Source organism: Haliotis asinina, chromosome 9 (genome assembly GCF_037392515.1).
Source record: "Haliotis asinina isolate JCU_RB_2024 chromosome 9, JCU_Hal_asi_v2, whole genome shotgun sequence".
Classification (NCBI taxonomy): Eukaryota; Metazoa; Mollusca; class Gastropoda; order Lepetellida; family Haliotidae; genus Haliotis; species Haliotis asinina.
Window position 1 is genome coordinate 61,165,897 of NC_090288.1, and position 17,932 is coordinate 61,183,828.

The 17,932-nt window shown below is 42.0% G+C and overlaps 2 protein-coding genes across 2 annotated transcripts in view; both read right to left on the bottom strand.

Annotated features, from left to right (window-relative positions):
• Window positions 1–6,718, bottom strand: part of LOC137296737 (adhesion G-protein coupled receptor G4-like) — a 32,766-nt gene extending 26,048 nt beyond the window's left edge. The window contains exon 1 of the mRNA XM_067828574.1: window positions 6,494–6,718. The gene's annotated coding sequence lies outside the window, so the exon portion shown is untranslated. The remainder of the gene's footprint in view (window positions 1–6,493) is intronic.
• Window positions 6,719–9,212: 2,494 nt separating this feature from the next.
• Window positions 9,213–12,155, bottom strand: LOC137295811 (uncharacterized). Its single transcript, XM_067827365.1, has 2 exons — window positions 11,858–12,155; window positions 9,213–9,467 (listed from the first exon to the last, which is right to left on the bottom strand). The coding sequence occupies exons 1-2, from the start codon at window positions 12,153–12,155 to the stop codon at window positions 9,292–9,294; spliced, it is 474 nt and encodes a 157-aa protein (XP_067683466.1). The 3' UTR covers window positions 9,213–9,291.
• Between the last annotated feature and the right edge of the window lie 5,777 nt (window positions 12,156–17,932).

Below are 17,932 nucleotides of genomic sequence, written 5' to 3' on the forward strand. Positions count from 1 at the left end.
AGTGGTGACAGCACGGGTCCTGGACTTGGTTTATTGATGACAGAAATAAATCAATGGTGTTAAACAAAGATGCAGAGCTTGAAACTTCAAGATATTTACTACTCTTCTTTGATTTCATCGTGGTGAAATATGTCCTCATAAACTTGACAACTTGATTCAACTGTCATTTCAGTACTCACTGTTTATATGTTCAATGTCGGCGATGGCTGCCCTAAATGTCATATTGGTATTATCATATTGACTGGGGCAAACATCAATCAAGCTTCAAAGTGTTCGGTACAAAGGAAGTTTCGTCGGTGTTTCAGTAGTATGTGTGTGCGTGTGCACGTGTGTTTATGTTTTATACTGATCACTGTAATACATTCATTTTCAGCTTTGTAATTATGTGAATCATCACGGGTGATATATATTCACCCACACACATGCAGTCACATACAAGGGTACGTGTACGCACACATGCAGTCATGCACACATGCAGTCACATACACAGATACGTATACCCACGTGCAGTGACATACGAAGATACTTGTACCAACACAAGTGCAGTGACAAGCACAGACACGTGTAACCACACACATACGTCATTTTATATAGACACGTGCAGTCATTTGCACAGATACGAGTAGACACACACGTCCAGTCAAATACGGATATGTGTACCCACACATGTGCAGTCAAATACGGATATGTGTACCCACACATGTGCAGTCAAATACGGATGTGTACCCACACATGTGCAGTCAAATACGGATATGTGTACCCACACATGTGCAGTCAAATACGGATGTGTACCCACACATGTGCAGTCAAATACGGATATGTGTACCCACACATGTGCAGTCAAATACGGATATGTGTACCCACACATGTGCAGTCAAATACGGATATGTGTACCCACAGATGTGAAGTCACATGCTGATATGTGTACCCACAGATGTGAAGTCACATGCTGATGTGTGTACCCACAGATGTGCAGTCACATGCTGATATGTGTACCCACACATGTGAAGTCACATGCTGATATGTGTACCCACACATGTGAAGTCACATGCTGATGTGTGTACCCACACATGTGCATGTGTACCCACACATGTGCAGTCAAATACGGATATGTGTACCCACACATGTGCAGTCAAATACGGATATGTGTACCCACAGATGTGAAGTCACATGCTGATATGTGTACCCACAGATGTGAAGTCACATGCTGATATGTGTACCCACACATGTGAAGTCACATGCTGATATGTGTACCCACAGATGTGCAGTCACATGCTGATATGTGTACCCACAGATGTGAAGTCACATGCTGATGTGTGTACCCACAGATGTGAAGTCACATGCTGATATGTGTACCCACAGATGTGAAGTCACATGCTGATATGTGTACCCACAGATGTGAAGTCACATGCTGATATGTGTACCCACAGATGTGAAGTCACATGCTGATGTGTGTACCTAGACATGTTTAGTTACATGCACAGGCACATGCTTACTCTGTTACGTTCTAAGCGCTATGCTGGACTGTTCTGAACGCTAGATGACCAGCTGTGTACAGCAACAAGAAGACGCTGCATTATTGGCAGCAACACCTGCCGACAGACACGACAACTACTTCCTCCTGTACCCCGCCCTAGCCCCACTGAACCCCTCGTCCTGTCCCCACAGGCGAGGTCCTGATGTATTGTTCCCGTGGCGTCATTGTTTTCTGACCTATATTTCAACTTTAAACTCTCTTGCTTCTTTTATGTATTCATTTGTGTCGTTCATTTATGTTAAGTGCCAAGTAAACGGTGAAGTCAAGACTTCCAAGCACAACAGGGAAAAGAGAGATAGAAACACTGATATATAGGGAAATAGACAGATAGAAAGCCGGGCAGAGAGATACACAGAGAAAGACATCGGACGTAGCAGTGTTCACCCCTCAGGGAATCAAACCCCAGATGAGTGAATGATTTTAAGTTTAATTATTTTTATGTTATTATTATTATTATTATGTAATACAACGTTGTTACCACATGACCAGCACAAGACACATAATCAAGTTACCCACCACGTAAATATTTAAATAACGTTGGATTTGACACATTCTGGCCCCGAACCCAGTCCAAGTCGGATCTTTCGATATGCATTCTATGTTAGGCTAATTTCTAAATGGAATTCCTTAAAGGATATTTATATAGCGCACATATCCACACACCTATTGCTTGCTCAAACCGCTGGTATTTGTTTTCCCTCGATCACTGGATGTCCGTCTCAGCGTCACATCGTATAATCAATCTCAACTCCCCGGGGAGTATAAAACTCTTGTTACCACTTGGCGCATCCTCATTCTAATTCCTTCCCAAACATGTCACATGTGTGTACACCATGTTTGCCCGACAGTTCAGATAACGTTGCATCTTCAGTTCATAGTTGTCGCACTGATGAAGACAATAAAAGTCAGTGATGATGAGCTATAAAAGTCAGTGATGTTTCAAGGTGCTTTCATTCATTTGTTCAGCTCCTTTTCAGTCTGTCGGCTTAACGGGAACTGGACGGAAGGACGGTCAAAGAATGGCGACCCCGAGACCGCTGGCTTAGCAGTGCTCGCGATGATGAAGAAATGGCTCTTGTCAATTGTCAGAGTTCAGAAGGGCCATGATGGATCACACTCCGACGTCTGACATTTGGAACTCAGGACTCAGGTCATCACCGAGAAGGTGCTGAAGTGAGTACCGACATCGCTTAATACCTCGGACATTGATAACAGTTAAGCCTCACGCCGTGGCATTTGGCAAGTTTACGACGTCAGACCGAGGACGGAACGAGAAACCTGTCTCCGACATATCCTTTGAGATGATATACTTGATGGTCCAAACCATGTCATAAGGATTAAAGATTTTTTTGTTCTGGCAACTTTTTTATTACTCGTGGACAAAGGATGTGCTGTTATGACAGGAGTAAAACCAGATGTAATGGAGTGATTCACGCGCTGACAGTGGGTCTCGCCGGTAGTAGCCTCGTGTGAGCCGTGACATGGACACGTGGTGTCAACAGCGCCATCACTTCCACATACTGAAGTGTCGTGAAGCAACATCCAATCTCTCCGTTGCAAAGGATGTAAAGGTCCTTCTTAAACCACATAAAATACAACTGAACAGAGCAATGTGTACAATTTGAATTCGACCTTAAAGAGGACCGGAGAATAAAACTGAAAGTATAGTAGATAAAAAGATCGGAAGTACAGTAGATCTGTATTTGTACTATACTGCTTTGTAGCTTTGCGATATACTACTGCAGACACGGTCTCATACACACTGGGTATGCATCTATCCATACTTGCACAACAACAAGCGGTGTACGTCCACCACATCAGGTGCTACCAATATTTGTCACATGTCACCTAAGACAGTCACTAAACATTAACAAACTGTATTGACATACTTCATATACTACACAGCAAAACTATGGTAACACTCTAAAAGTTGATAGTCACATACATTAACTTAAACGTGGTGAGGTCATTTATACTCTACGGTAAATGAAACGTTTTGTGTGATTAATGATTGCTTTAAACGAAATGTTAGAACATGCAGTAAAGCAACTGATTCAAAAGTTGTTGAGCTGAAATGGAAGACTGTCAAAAACTGCTCAAACAAGGGTGCTGAAACACACCAATCTTTTGATTCAAAGGCTCAATCATAACAGCCTAGTGCGTGTGGATGACAAACTTCTCATGCAGGAAAGCTACCGATTCGAAATCTGGCTACAGAACACTACGGGTAAGTATAGACGCTCCTCAACACTGAAGCCGTGTACCATCACGCCATCTGGCGACAGGCGACAGAACACCACCGGTCAGTATAGACGCTCCTCAACACTGAAGCCGTGTACCATCACGCCACCTGGCGACAGGCGACAGAACACCACCGGTCAGTATAGACGCTCCTCAACACTGAAGCCGTGTACCATCACGCCATCTGGCGACAGGCGACAGAACACCACCAGTCAGTATAGACGCTCCTCAACACTGAAGCCGTCTACCATCACGCCACCTGGCGACAGGCGACAGAACACCACCGGTCAGTATAGACGCCCCTCAACACTGAAGCCGTCTACCATCACGCCACCTGCTGACATGGTGTGAAGGAGGCTTTGAGGAATGTTATTGCGTAACGAAAGCCCCAAAATGCTGCACGATTCAGTCAAACATCGCTTTAAAGGAACTAACAAAACTAAAAGCAGAGAGAATTCAAACCCACTCCCAAAATTTGGCCATGCTTGTAAAAATACCAAGACGGAGAAACGAAGTTACTAGATGGATGCGTCTGGTGTTCAATGGTTGCCACATCTGGTCAGAATGCTTTTTCGGATATCATCGCCATGTCTGATATGTGAGGAATGTTATAGGCCACAAGCCCAGGTTACCCAATAACATAGTCTGCCGAGTATTGCTTATCTACCCATTCGGATCCAGGATGTGGATGTCTCATTCGGATTTATCAACGAAGTGTTCACTTGCATATATTAACAAAGATTTATATAGCTCGCGGATGTATTAACAACGACAGATACGTAGACAGACAGACAGACAGACAGACAGACAGACAGATAGATAGATAGATAGATAGATAGATAGATAGATAGATAGATAGATAGATAGATAGATAGATAGACAGGCAGATAACGCATTAACATATCCATTTGTTGAATGTTTGGAACATGCAGTGAAGCAACTGATTCAATATTTTGTTCAGTCTGAGTGAACTGAACCATTGTCAAAAACTGCGAAAAACAAGGGTGCTGAAACACAACAGCACCATGTTTGATTCAAAAGGCCAAGTACAACACAATGTTGATATTTTCGATTATCAAGAGGGGTGTATGTCTGCGGCGTGTGCATTGACAGGGCATGAATGGATCATACCAGTCACACATTCCACAACAAGCATGACCATGGCACTTGTGTTCCAATATCATTTGCTAATGTCCCAAACTGTTGTTATTCCGCAGTGTTTCGAACTCTACCCACATGAACGGATCTAATGCTTTGAACATAGAAGTTGTTGATGTGTACATTTACGTCATTGAACCTGAACTCATTATCTGATCACAATGAAATTTCACATCATGCAAGATCAGTTGGTGACACTAATGATCCCCAATGGTGATACCACACAATGACTGCGAAATGCTATCACAATGCGCAGACATAACCGAGAATTTGGGGTTCGATAGAGCGGACATCAGTAATCACAGCAGCTTGAATCCTGGGTAAATGTGTTGCCAACGGCTAGGTCGCGAGGACTCGAGCTGGCAGACCTAACCCAAACCTCAGCAGAATCAAACCTTCGCCTGTTGTCAAAAGGCGTCCTGTGAATTGTATGATCCTAACACCGTAACAAATGGTCGTCTTGGTAACACCAGGGGCATTATGCGTACCAGTGACGTCACAACGTGCCTACAGACAAATCGCAGATGGCAGAAAAAAGTTGTTGGCGACGTAGCGGCGAGTAATCCATAGTAACAGTTCCTGACCATAATCACTAATCTTTGGACAGAGGGTCATGATGAGTCCAGTCGTAGTTTTTTGAACAGCCAGATGGTAACGCCAGAAACCATCATGCCTGGGCGTCACTATTATATACAAAGAGAAGACATACAGACAATGGACTGATCCACTAAGTCCCCTGACATGACGTAAACAGAGGGTGAGCTTGTGTCCACCAGTAGCATGTCTACTGTCTCCCCAAACATGATGTGGGCACAAAAATATTGATCCTCAACACACATAAGCGCGCGCAGGCATGGGCGTTCATGCAGGTACCAACTCTTACGCACTCATACCTGTACACTGACACAAGCATGATGACAAGTGTATGAACTTGAGCAAATAAATCCGTACATGATATTGATACCACATGGACAAGTACATACCTTCAATAATGTCTGATTTTCAAACACACACACGCACGCATGCACGCACACAGGCACACAGGCACACGCGCACACACAATGCAATACTCACAAGACGATCGACAGCATTAACATAGTTTATACCTCATCATGGAATATTGTGAATATGTTCGTACTGGGAGCATTACCTTTAGCATGAACATAGGACGGACTCAGGCCAGCCATGCTGCACCCTGACTTTGATGAATTAAGTGGAGACACTCTAATTCAAGCCAGTTCACAAGTTCTACATAACGACGTTTCACTAAACCAAGTATAGCACCCCATGTGACAAGAATCGGAGACTGCTCTGCCCTTCACACTGCTAATACATCGTCCAACTATGGCTAATATGTTGTGTGTCCATTCTCACGTGTTGTGATAGATGTCGTTCTGCACGTCCAAAACACACCCATCAGTGTCCTTGATTAACAACCTGTTTGAATAGGGACACACGTTTACCGTTATTCTCACCCACCATGTCCCGCCACCCTCGACGGGAGACAGGAGATCAGGAGTTAAGAAAAACATAATTAAATGACATATATGTACTTACATTAGTTGGTTTATCTCAGTGTGGAACCCCGGTATCTGCCTACATAAGTTAATGTTCCATCTAAGGTAAGTCTCCACTGCCAACACGGTACAGAGTGACGGCAGGCGACACGGTGGTATAGGGCTAACCCAACTGGTTACGCATCACTGGTTTAATGCGATGACACTGTGACAAATGGCTGTCAAGGAAGCCTCGACGCGCTCACCAAGACTCTCGCCCCTCACCAGTAATTACCTGGCTTACAACAGTTATATATCTTTCTTACATCCCTGAATCATCTGGGGCGGCTTCGTCAGATATGGTCTTCCGTCATGGTGATGAAGGTTCTTAATTGGCGATGGGAGTTGTAAATGTGGTATGTTCGCTATTACTAAGTAGGTAATCTGATTTAATCATTGCCACTATCACCCACGTACATGACTCATTATCCCTCGCTGTAAATTATGCTAGGATTTTCTGTTAAGCAATATTGGATCACTAATTATATTCACACATCAATTGGTTATTCCGTCAGACGCGTGCACGTAGTCGCAGGTGAGTAATCATAGGTCGGTGATTGTCACTGATTTTGGTTTGATGAGGATATAATTGGTCATTACAATCGGAATTTGATAATATTATATATAATAGAGGATATTCAGTTTAGTAAAGCGCCAGTGTCATGACGCGTTAAAACTATTCACAGATGAAGCAGAACGTTAAGTGAACGCTGTACATAGTGAAAAGGAACGTCATTAGTGTTTTCTTAAAAAAGTCCAGGGTTAATTTTGAGTGGTTTAGAGTCCCATAAGAGAGGCGCGACATGCTGAAAATTCTTCTTTCCAAAAGAGGAGAACCGAGTTTGAGGTCCTTTAAGGTGCTGTTGATCCTGGAGTTCTGGACGCCTCATACTGAGTCAGGAGAGACGAGAGATATTTAATGTTCGCTTTTTATGACCACCTGTGCTCGTGTGTTAGGACCGAACATTAAAACTAAATTATATTGTATTGTAAGACTAACCTGTTTCCAAAAGCTTTTCTTCACTTGTACACAACAGTGTCCTCCGACACAGTTTAACAGAACTGACATCGGCCCATCGATCACTGTGGGGTGGTTGCATATACATGTATACTGAACCGCACAAGAAACGCAAGGTAAAAACAATGAAATCTCATAAACGCAAGCGTTTTATGTTGATATGTTGATGTCTTCTATTTAAATAATTGACTAAAATAGCAATGCGTTTCTTTTGCTGTTTAGTACATTTCTATAAAAGTCGCAAATGTGTACTCCCCGAATGACTCCGGATTTTCATCTATCATGGTACCGACGTAGTGAGTGAGTGAGTGAGAGGTTTTACGTCCCTTCTAGAAATATTCCAACAACATCACGGCGTAAGAATGAAGATTTATATGGATATCAACTTCTTTATGAGAGAACACAACGTTTCGGAGTTAATGCTTACTCCTTCATCTTTCACTTATGTATTTTCACTTCTAAATGACATTCAAAGACCTAACATCACGGCGGATGACATCTGAAATGGGTTTCACATGTTGTACCCATGTGGGGAATCAAAACCGGGTTTAATGCTTTATCCACAAGGCTACTCCAAGGCTCCCTTATACCGACTGACCATGCATGACATAACAAAATCATTCTTTAGAGCGTCGTTTAATCACAAAGCACCTCGATGTCAAGGAAACAAATTTCGGAATCAGTTCTCGAGAATAATTGAACTATTAACACGGTGTACAGTGAACGTTTTGACAGGTAGTTATATCTGTGAAGGATGACGCAGATTAAGGTTAAAGCAAAGGCATGTTCGATTCCAAACATTACATATGCGTGTTGACATCATTCGCGAGCCCCCCCCCCCCCCCCAAGCTGCTACAAAATGCGTCGTAAAACATTACTCATTCGTGGTCCGCTGTGAAAGAATCATTTAAGTTGTGGGACCGACCTTCTATCAGCTTAAATACACTCTCGGGGACAAGATTTGTGCTTATCATCAGCAGTAAATGCCAATGAAGGTCCGGGGTAGAATAGGTCTTCAGCAACCCTTCCTTGCCATAAAAGGCGACTATACGCTATTACGTAAGAAGTGACTAAGGGAATCGGGTAGTCAAGCTCTCTGACTTGGTTGGCACCTGCCATCGATTTCCAGTTGCGCAGATCAATGCTTATGCTGTTGATCACTGGATTGTCTGGTCCAGACTTGATTATTTACAGACCGCCTAGAATATTACTTAGTGCGACTTAAAACTGATCTCACTCATTCATCAGTAGTAAATGTTTTATGGTAATAACAATGAAAACTTTCTCGATATATCTGAAATATGTAACAAAACCAGTTATCACTTGTACAGTGTGTACTTAGGTTTTATTCAGTTAAAAGCGTTAAGCCGTAGCAGAGTTGTGTAAACATGAGTATGTGTTTATATAAATCTATAGACTATCTGGTTAATATTAGCTGTAAAGCATGTCATGGAATAGACGACATACATTGATACGGATTGTCCATCAAAATGAGCAGAAGCAAATACATGATACATAACGAAAACGCTAAGACTGACTTGCGCTTGAGACAGACTAAACCAGATACTGGTTTGGAACACACTCATACATGGTACTGTTTGGCAAAGACGTTCATATGTACTGACAAAAGCTGTGATTAATACACAGTAAACTGAAATTCACTAGTAAGCTTTACAAATACAGCCTAATTCTCATGCCTGATTCTGTGAATTGGTTTCAACATGCGTCCATGTTGTATGTAAACATTTTGAAAAGCCACATTGTGCTACAAGTGAGTTTGTCTAACAAAATGGCCTGGAGACTGTCCTCTTGGTAATTCTGCCATCACAGCACAGGTCAAACACAAAGTCAAAAACCTGTCGCCCACAGCAAGCTGGACGCATACCCTGGCGGCGCTTCACCGTGCCCCCGCAGCAGATATGAGTCCGTCCGGCGTAACGCTGACCGCCGCAAGAAGCTAGAAGACAGAATCAATTGCTTGTCAATACGAGTGAGTGAGGGGATGGATGGGTGGGTGAACGGGTGAGTGAAGAAGAGAGTGAGTTGTTAATTCGTTCCTAGAAGCTGTATTCATGAAGAAGTACAACATCATACTGTTGAGTAGCATTCTAGAAGCTGTAGTATTGATGAATGTAGTACAACATCATACTGTTGAGTAGCATTTTAGAAGCTCTAGTATTCATGAATGTAGTACAACAACACATACCGAGGGAAAAAATAAGGGATCACATGAAAGCACAAATGTTCCTATACTTTTTCCAGGATTCTTTACAAACTATGCGACACACTTGGAAACCTTGGAAATAGTAAAGGTACACTTGTACCTGTGATTCCTTATTTCCCCTCAGTGTATTATTGAATCGCATTTTAGAAGTTATAGTATTCGTGAGGGCGGTACAACATTACATTATTGAGTAGGATTTTAGAAATTGTAGCATTCATGCAGACAGTACAACAGCATATTATGAATTCAGACCAGCACAGGGTGCTAGTTAGCATTTCCAAACTGGGTTTACCTCGGGATAAGACGATCAATGAAATGGATACTGGGGTCCGTTTTAAACCGCATATCAAAAGCAAAACAACTACTCAATATCTGATCAACATTCATACAGCACCGTAGCATGCTAGGCAGAGATGCACTACTGTACTATACGTCGTCTAAGGAAGCCAGTAGAGCGGGCGGGAATCCGTCACATATTTAATATATCATGTACTGCATGATTATGTTTCCTGTTTTTACCCCATATCAAACCTGTTTCGAGAGACTTGTTACTTTCTTTGAGGACCTATGTTCGGGTTTCATATTGTTAACATAAGTCCAGTTTAGAAACCTTCAAGGCCTTGAGATGCCATGTCTTTTTACCAATCACATTGAAATATTCAACAAATTCACCGTAAAGGTACATTTAGTTATGGTGTAAAATTATGTCATTATTTCCATAAAATCAAGTGGAATTCCATCTATGCCGATACGTTTCATTACCTTTAGGAACTGACCGAATGACATCATCAGTAATGAAACATATGTCATATTTGGGATTTCACTTTCATTATGGCACGGCACCTAATCGCCAGCACACGAAGTCAGCCGCCTAGCTACCGCTCGTGGAAGATGCGTTGGCTGAGCGGGCTAGGCGGCTGACTTTGTGTGCTGGCGATTAGGTGCCTGACTCTGAGGGTGCGTGTTCGAATCCCGGATGGGACTCAAAAACAAAAAAAGTACCAGAATTTGTACTTTGCTAAATAATTTGTACTTTACTAAAATCCCAAATATGACATATGCTGACCACTTTCTAAATGGCATCGTTCAATCATCAGTAATGAATTCAAAAACTAATCTCTATTTCAAAAATCACAGAATCATCGTGATTATGTTTTACACTGAAGTGTTGGATAAGTCTATCTGTATAAACAATAGACTAGCGTCAGACATGCAGTTGTATAACATGAGTTACTGTACAGAATACAGTTTTCTGATGAATAAGGCACTTTGATGCTGTCCATTAAATACAACGAACATATGATACATGACGAGGACGCCATGACTGACCTGAGACATCACAGGCAGCTCGTTGTTGGGCAGCCATGACGTGTCACAAAATATTAGAGTAGATGCTGTTATTAAGGATTCGTTTCACAAATTATTAGAGTAGATGCTGTTGTTTAGGATTCGCTTCATAAATATTACAATAGATTGCATTACAGTTATTATTAAGGTTTAATTTCATAAAAATATTGGCGCAGATGTTGTTTTTAAAGATACGTTTCACAAAATGTAACATGTAACTTCTTCCATGAGAGCCATGTTTTACATCTATCGTTTCACTATAGTTTCTTTACTTCATTGTAGTGGCGACCTACTGTATGCAGTCGTTGGATTAACGTTCGTGTGTAGGCATCATCCGGGTAGCTATTCACAATCACCATTGTAGTTTCAGCTCTAAAGCTGTTATCAGACACATCTTTACCATGCACGACTATAAGTTATTAAGTTTTACTCAAGCAGGGATTCCTTGCTTCATTCAGTTTATGAAGCTCAGAGGCCGTTACTAATGGTTACCGATTCCTTCATATATCCTCATGTTTTTTAAGATGAACTTTTGGCTTTTCTTTGTCTTTGTTTGTGACGGGTGCTATCGAAGGGACAGAATAAGCTTATCTTCTCACGAACCCACCACTTCAGAGAGTACCATTACACACATTCAAGCTACGGTCGAAATCGTAAAACGGTTTATAATAAGACATTTCTTATGATTATGGAGAGAGTTTTTGTTAGTTTATATCTGTGCTACGCTTGACATGTATAAATGTCTACTGGATGTTGTAAAGAGTTGAATACCGTACCTCCTACACCTCTGCCGTCACCACGTGGCATCTTTATGCCCAGAATATGCTTATGTCCATTGTCGCCGTGGGCGTGGTTGTCACTGTGCCCGTCGACGTGGTCGCTGCCGGAGCCAGGCCATTGGTTCCATTTGGCGTTATTGTTGTTGTTGCCACGATTAGTCTGCGGATGGTCTCGGCGTTTGCCCCCTTTCAGAAAAGGACTCTGCGGAAAGTTGCCATTATTGTTCGTGCCCCACTGGCACTCAGCAACAACAACGAGGCATAGGAACAAGGCAACGATCTTGACTGGAACCATGTCTGAAGGCGTCTACTCCACCAACTCGAGTCCCCTGTGCCTGGTAAAATGTCCCTCTTGACTAACGTCGGCGAGTCCAGTTTAAACCGGGAGCAAAACAAACTAGCAATGTTTTCCGAAGATGTGGAACGAGTTAACGTCCCTGAACAATCGGGGCTTCGTGTTTGCAAAAGCATCATGGTGTTTGTCCTCGCTCATGTCTGTTAAAATTCCTAGTGCTGGAATCAAACAGGACCGTTGTTTCGACTGGTCATATTGTGTTGCTCACTAGATTGCTATAATGTTAGCACATAGCATGAGCAGTGATACACAATCGACGCTACTGTGTGCCCGCCTTCTCACAATCCAATCTTCAGGATGAGCCGCGAATGCAAAAATGTTCGCTCTATGCGTCTGAACAAAAATACGTCTTTTTGTTTAATTTAGGAATAGTTGCGTGGAAACTAGATTCACGTTAAGTTTGTAAACGGGAAAATAATTCTGTGTAATGGCGATAGTGAAATAGAAGAAAGCTAAAGGAATTCTGTCCCAGATAGATTGACATACGTACACAAACGTTGTAATTTTGGCGTAAACACTCAAAAAATATGATTAGGACATGACACAAAATCTATGTAGGTTGCCTTTTGCCTAACACAATACATTCCAGACTTATCAGAAAACAATCACTGTGCACCAGGAGCAAACACGCACGTGGCTTTATTAGATTTGAAAAATATTAGGGGCGGTAGAAAGATTTCCAGTTAATTCTACAAGGCTTTGGCAAACAATGTGAAATCCTACCTTTGCGTTGGGGTTGCGTGTTCAAACTGATGGTTAAAGTATGGATATAGGAAATTACATCATTAGTTAACAGATGAAATATTCACAGTACCGATCAACAGTCCATTAAAAGCACACATGGCCACAAGACAAGATTGGGGTCACAAGCAGTCACACCCGGTCAGTCCACCTCGTGTCTTTATGCGAGTCTGGTATCTGTCACTAAACCCACTAAACCACCATGAACGTCTAGGGAAATTCACTACATACCGTTGGAAGGATTTCCTGCAGCGTTGTTTGAGGATTCGAATAACGTCGTAAACGTCTCTCCAGACGAGGTCCACCTGTGACAAAATAGTTTAACTCGTAAACATTGTTCTAATTAAGAAACTGCTGTAAGCCACCTCGCACGTGTGGTGGGGCGTTATCGCACCATACCAAGGCCCTTCTGTTGAGAGAAAAAGCAACAACATAACAACACAAAGCCCCCATGTGCCCTTCTGGGTATCTCACAGTTCCCCTCAGTAGTCCTCGCTACACCTGTTCTCTCCATCGACGTCGTCGACATCGCTGTTTGGGCGACAGAACTGGCCGTCAGGCTGGGCGTCCTACATGGATGTTATGGAACTGTCGAGGATACATCTCTGATGCCAGATCTTTTGCCTTGCTCGAACTATGTCGGAGGGCGTGGTTCGAATCCATATTGACGTGGGGTCGTTACGGGTGGATCGCTTTCAGCACCGCATGCTTCCATGGACGATTGTGCTGAAAATTTCGCTATGAGCACTGAATGGTGTTTTATGGGCGTTGGTCTGTAAAGTGATTGTGCTGAAAAGATCGCTGCATAAGCACCAGCTGGTGTTTCTATGGACGCTGAGTCGAGGAGCTGAAACATACCTGCAGCTCTCAATCTGTCACTTCCCCTACACATGGCATGTAGATCCTGTTCCAGAATGATGAATGTATGTTTTTCTTACTTCTGCACTTCTTAAAGACTGCACAGAGTGGAAATGTTAAATCTGGTTCTCTAGCCTTTGAAGTGGAATGCTTTTAATATGCCATGCTTCTTGTAAAAGTCATGCAATTCACAGTATCAAGAAAAGCATGTTGAGTTACCATGAGAGATGTAACTAGATGTTCGTTAGATGGTACAGATAATAAACCATCTCTTAAATCCTCCATCTAAAACAGTGTTTAAATCTGAATTGGTAAATTCAAACTGTTCGAGTCTAAATACATCGGCTTCTGGACTTGCCGTGTGCAGTAAAGCGGTTGTGATGGGGTTACTGGTAAACAATTCAAGCTGTACAAAGGCAGCTGTAGACACAGACTGAACACTTCACACGATGCAGGTTTAGTGGGGTTTAGTCGGCGGGATATGTAGGTAATGGATTTTTATCAGCGAGATAAAAGTAGTTAAGGGGTTACTCAAAGAAATAAAGGTAAATGAAATAGGGTTTACTTAGTGGGATAAAGATAGGTGAAGTGGGGTTTTCTCAGTGGAATAAAAATAGGTGAAGTGGGGTTTTCTCAGTGGAATAAATATAGGTGAAGTGGGGTTTTCTCAGTGAAATAAATATAGGTGAAGTGGGGTTTTCTCAGCAGAATAAATATAGGTGAAGTGGGGTTTACTCAGCGGAATAAAGATAGCTGAAGTGGGGTTTTCTAAGTGGAATAAAGATAGGTGAAGAGGGGTTTTCTCAGTGGAGTAAATATAGGTGAAGTGGGGTTTTCTCAGTGGAATAAATATAGGTGAAGAGGGGTTTTCTCAGTGTAATAAATATAGGTGAAGTGGGGTTTCCTCATCGGGATAAAGGTAGATGAAGTGGGGTTTTCTGAGCGGGATAAAAGTAGGTCAAGTTGGGATGTGGGTGATTTCCTACATAGGGGTAACGTTATCTGAAATGAGTCATCTGTGCAGTTCGATGCAAAGTATATTGATTTCTATGACAGCACTTGGTAGAAATTATAAAATGAAATGAACAAGTACAAATTAGGATTGGTCCAAGTAAATTATTCATTTTCCTTCTTTAAACAACTGATGTCTTATAACATGCTTTTCTCTCAACAACACCGTCATTTGTCCTCTAAAATGAAACAGGTGCTAAAACCGCCTCATGATTACCTGCCTTTGATGTCACGAATACAGATCTTGTCGACATGGCGGGAGAACACTCATAAACCTTATATATTGCCATTATTTGACAACCCATGTCATACCTGAGACAGCTGCACCCGTGATGAAGCGCCTGTTCATATACTAAATCTGAACTTTTTGTCGGTCCGCAAGACTAAAGCTATAAATACCTGAATAAATGTCAAAACAGAATTTGGGTGATGACAGAGGAGAATATGTCGGTGTGTATGTAACTGTTAATCAGCTGTCACATTAATGCCTTTGTGAGTAGTTGGGGTGGGGTTTTTTTTCAAATACGGTTTCAGATGTGACAAGACTGATTATAAGCAAACAATTTACAATGTTCCTCAAACTCACAATGAAAATCGTTCTTGCTCCCACAGTGTACGTGTGAACCATAATGACGAGGCGTACATACAGTACAGGAAACAACAAACTGTATTTACTTCTGTACCAATATACAGAATGTACTTTGCAAAGTATCCCATTTATGTCTCAGATGATTTGAAAGATAACATATTTAGAAACGTCGTTTTTCATAATATTCCAGCCATAATATGCTTGTCTGCCAGAGGTCGAATCACGGCCTGCTTTTTGGGGAAGAAAGTGCAACCTTCGAGAACTAGTAACATTGTGGCTGGCTTACACAACCAGCGTGTACGAGAGTCTAAGACAAACAGACCTGGGAAAACTCACAGATAATGTTTACTGGTGATAATACGGTAACCTCTCAGTCCCGGAACAAGACAGATACCCGTGTGATGATGGCGCTATCCAGGACTAAAGGATACATCCCTGGATGTGATTACATCATGGGTTTACAGAAGTACACGCTTACATGCGCACGCACCCGTACATGTACATGAACACATACGCCCCACGTTGGGCGCCTATGTAGCGGCCACAAAATTTCCGAGTCCCGTGCTGGGATTCGAACGACGGACCTTCTGATCCGAAGTCGGACGCCTTGTCCACATGACCAAAGAGGTTAACCCCGTCAGCAAGCTGACAAGGTAAAGATGTCATCTTTGGGATGACCCACGCCCTGCTACATACATACACACATACATATGCATGGACACATATAAAAACACGCTTACGTACGCACACAAACATATACATACACATACGCTAAATTACACACACATACATATACACAGCTTACATACGCAACTACGAGGGCAGACACATATCTATACATACACACACGTTAACATACAAACGTGAACACGCATACACCCAAGCATACATATATATATGTGCTTACAATCTCACGTACAAATACGTATACATGCACACACGCTTACATACGCACGCGCGGATAAACTCAGCACATTTGTCATAGTCAGATGCGTTGGTTTGCTTACAAAGTTTCAGTTAGTTTTTGTTTCTTTGAACGCGCATCTTTCGCATGTTTGCAGACTGTAGGTGTAGGCAAAAGGAAAAGCATCAGTTTCAACAGACTTGTGCCTTTCACTTCTTCCCTCTAAGCTTTTGCACTTCACTTGATATATGCGTATCATGAATTATTTTGCATAACAGCAGTGTCCCAGCCAGACCCACACAGTGGGCTACAGCTTGCCCACGTGGCCGGTGCACATGCGATGGCTCTGTCAATCGACGTACGTTGTTTGGTGATGTATTTCAGGATTGACCCAGCTTAGAGGAGTCACGTGATTTCCTGCATGTGTCATCTCGAGGTGTCACAACATTTTTTTTTAGACAAAGCGGGCTGCATGTTCCTTACACAGCATCGGGCTCATAAATATATTGTTTTTCATTTTTTGCTAAAACGTCCACGTAACTTACAGATCCAATAAATTACGCGAGCACTGAAAGATCCTGGGGTCGAAAGATCCAACACTGCTATTTATTTGGATGAATATGCGCAGACCTATGAACAAAACATGGGACCATCTCGTTATCTGCATGACACTGGCGGTCAGTTTTTGGTTTATGAACTGTCATGATGAAAAAAAATGATGGGTTTAGATTGAAGTTGATTAATGAAAAGTTGCGTTTTGGAGTATTTTTGTTTTCATCATAAATGTACATTTTGATCGTTATGATAACAACAATAATGTTTTCTGTTTAGGTTTGGACATATTTTGGTTTACGTTTTAAAGAAATTCGATTTTTGGATCAAAGCGATCTTAGCATTATAGAAAATACAATTGCTCCGATATTATGATTGTTAAAACTTTTCCTGTTTAGTGAGTTTGGTGGATCGGTACATCCGTACACATAAACAGTTCATACTACATCGATCAATTAACAGTGTTAGTTTCAGATCACTTCACCATAACCTAGCCATGTTATTTGAAGCCACAGAAATATCTTCAACAATTCCACTGCCTCTCTTATACCGCGTAAGTTGCAAGAAAATCGTTGTCTATCATGTCATGCTTTACAAAATACACCCTTTCCCGAGACAGTCTCACCTGTGTAGCGTTTCGTAAATACAGGCTGCAGACTGCTGACCTCAACGTGTTTACGGTGTACATACAACGAGCGCAAGGCGTTCCTCATATGGGCTGAATATGGGGGGGGGGGGGGGGGGGGGGTTGGATGCTAAATATTTTCGATAAAATACCTGATGTTCGTCGTTCAGTTTTATAAGAAACATCAAAAATATTTCCTCATGAGGGTTTTTTTTCTCGGAGCTTATCATTTAAACTGCTGTTAATTCTTTCGTGTACATATAGGAAACATAGGCGTTATTGAATAACAATTCCCCAGATTTCGTTTTGCGTAAAAAAACCCATCCTCTGAAATATCTATGAATGGATCAACGAAAGCCAGTGGTGAAAAGCCAGTGGTGGTCTAAATCGTGTATATAGGATAGTTCACTTGGAAAATATTGGAAATGTATTATTTA

What these genes read in the sequence shown, in the direction of transcription:
- LOC137295811 (XM_067827365.1), bottom strand. Translation starts at nt 12,155, where the DNA reads ATGGTTCCAGTCAAGATCGTTGCCTTGTTCCTATGCCTCGTTGTTGTT. An exon ending in TGACGGCAGAGGTGTAGGAG is followed by an intron (nt 9,468 to 11,857) that starts GTACGGTATTCA and finishes TCTGTCTTCTAG; the next exon opens with CTTCTTGCGGCGGTCAGCGT.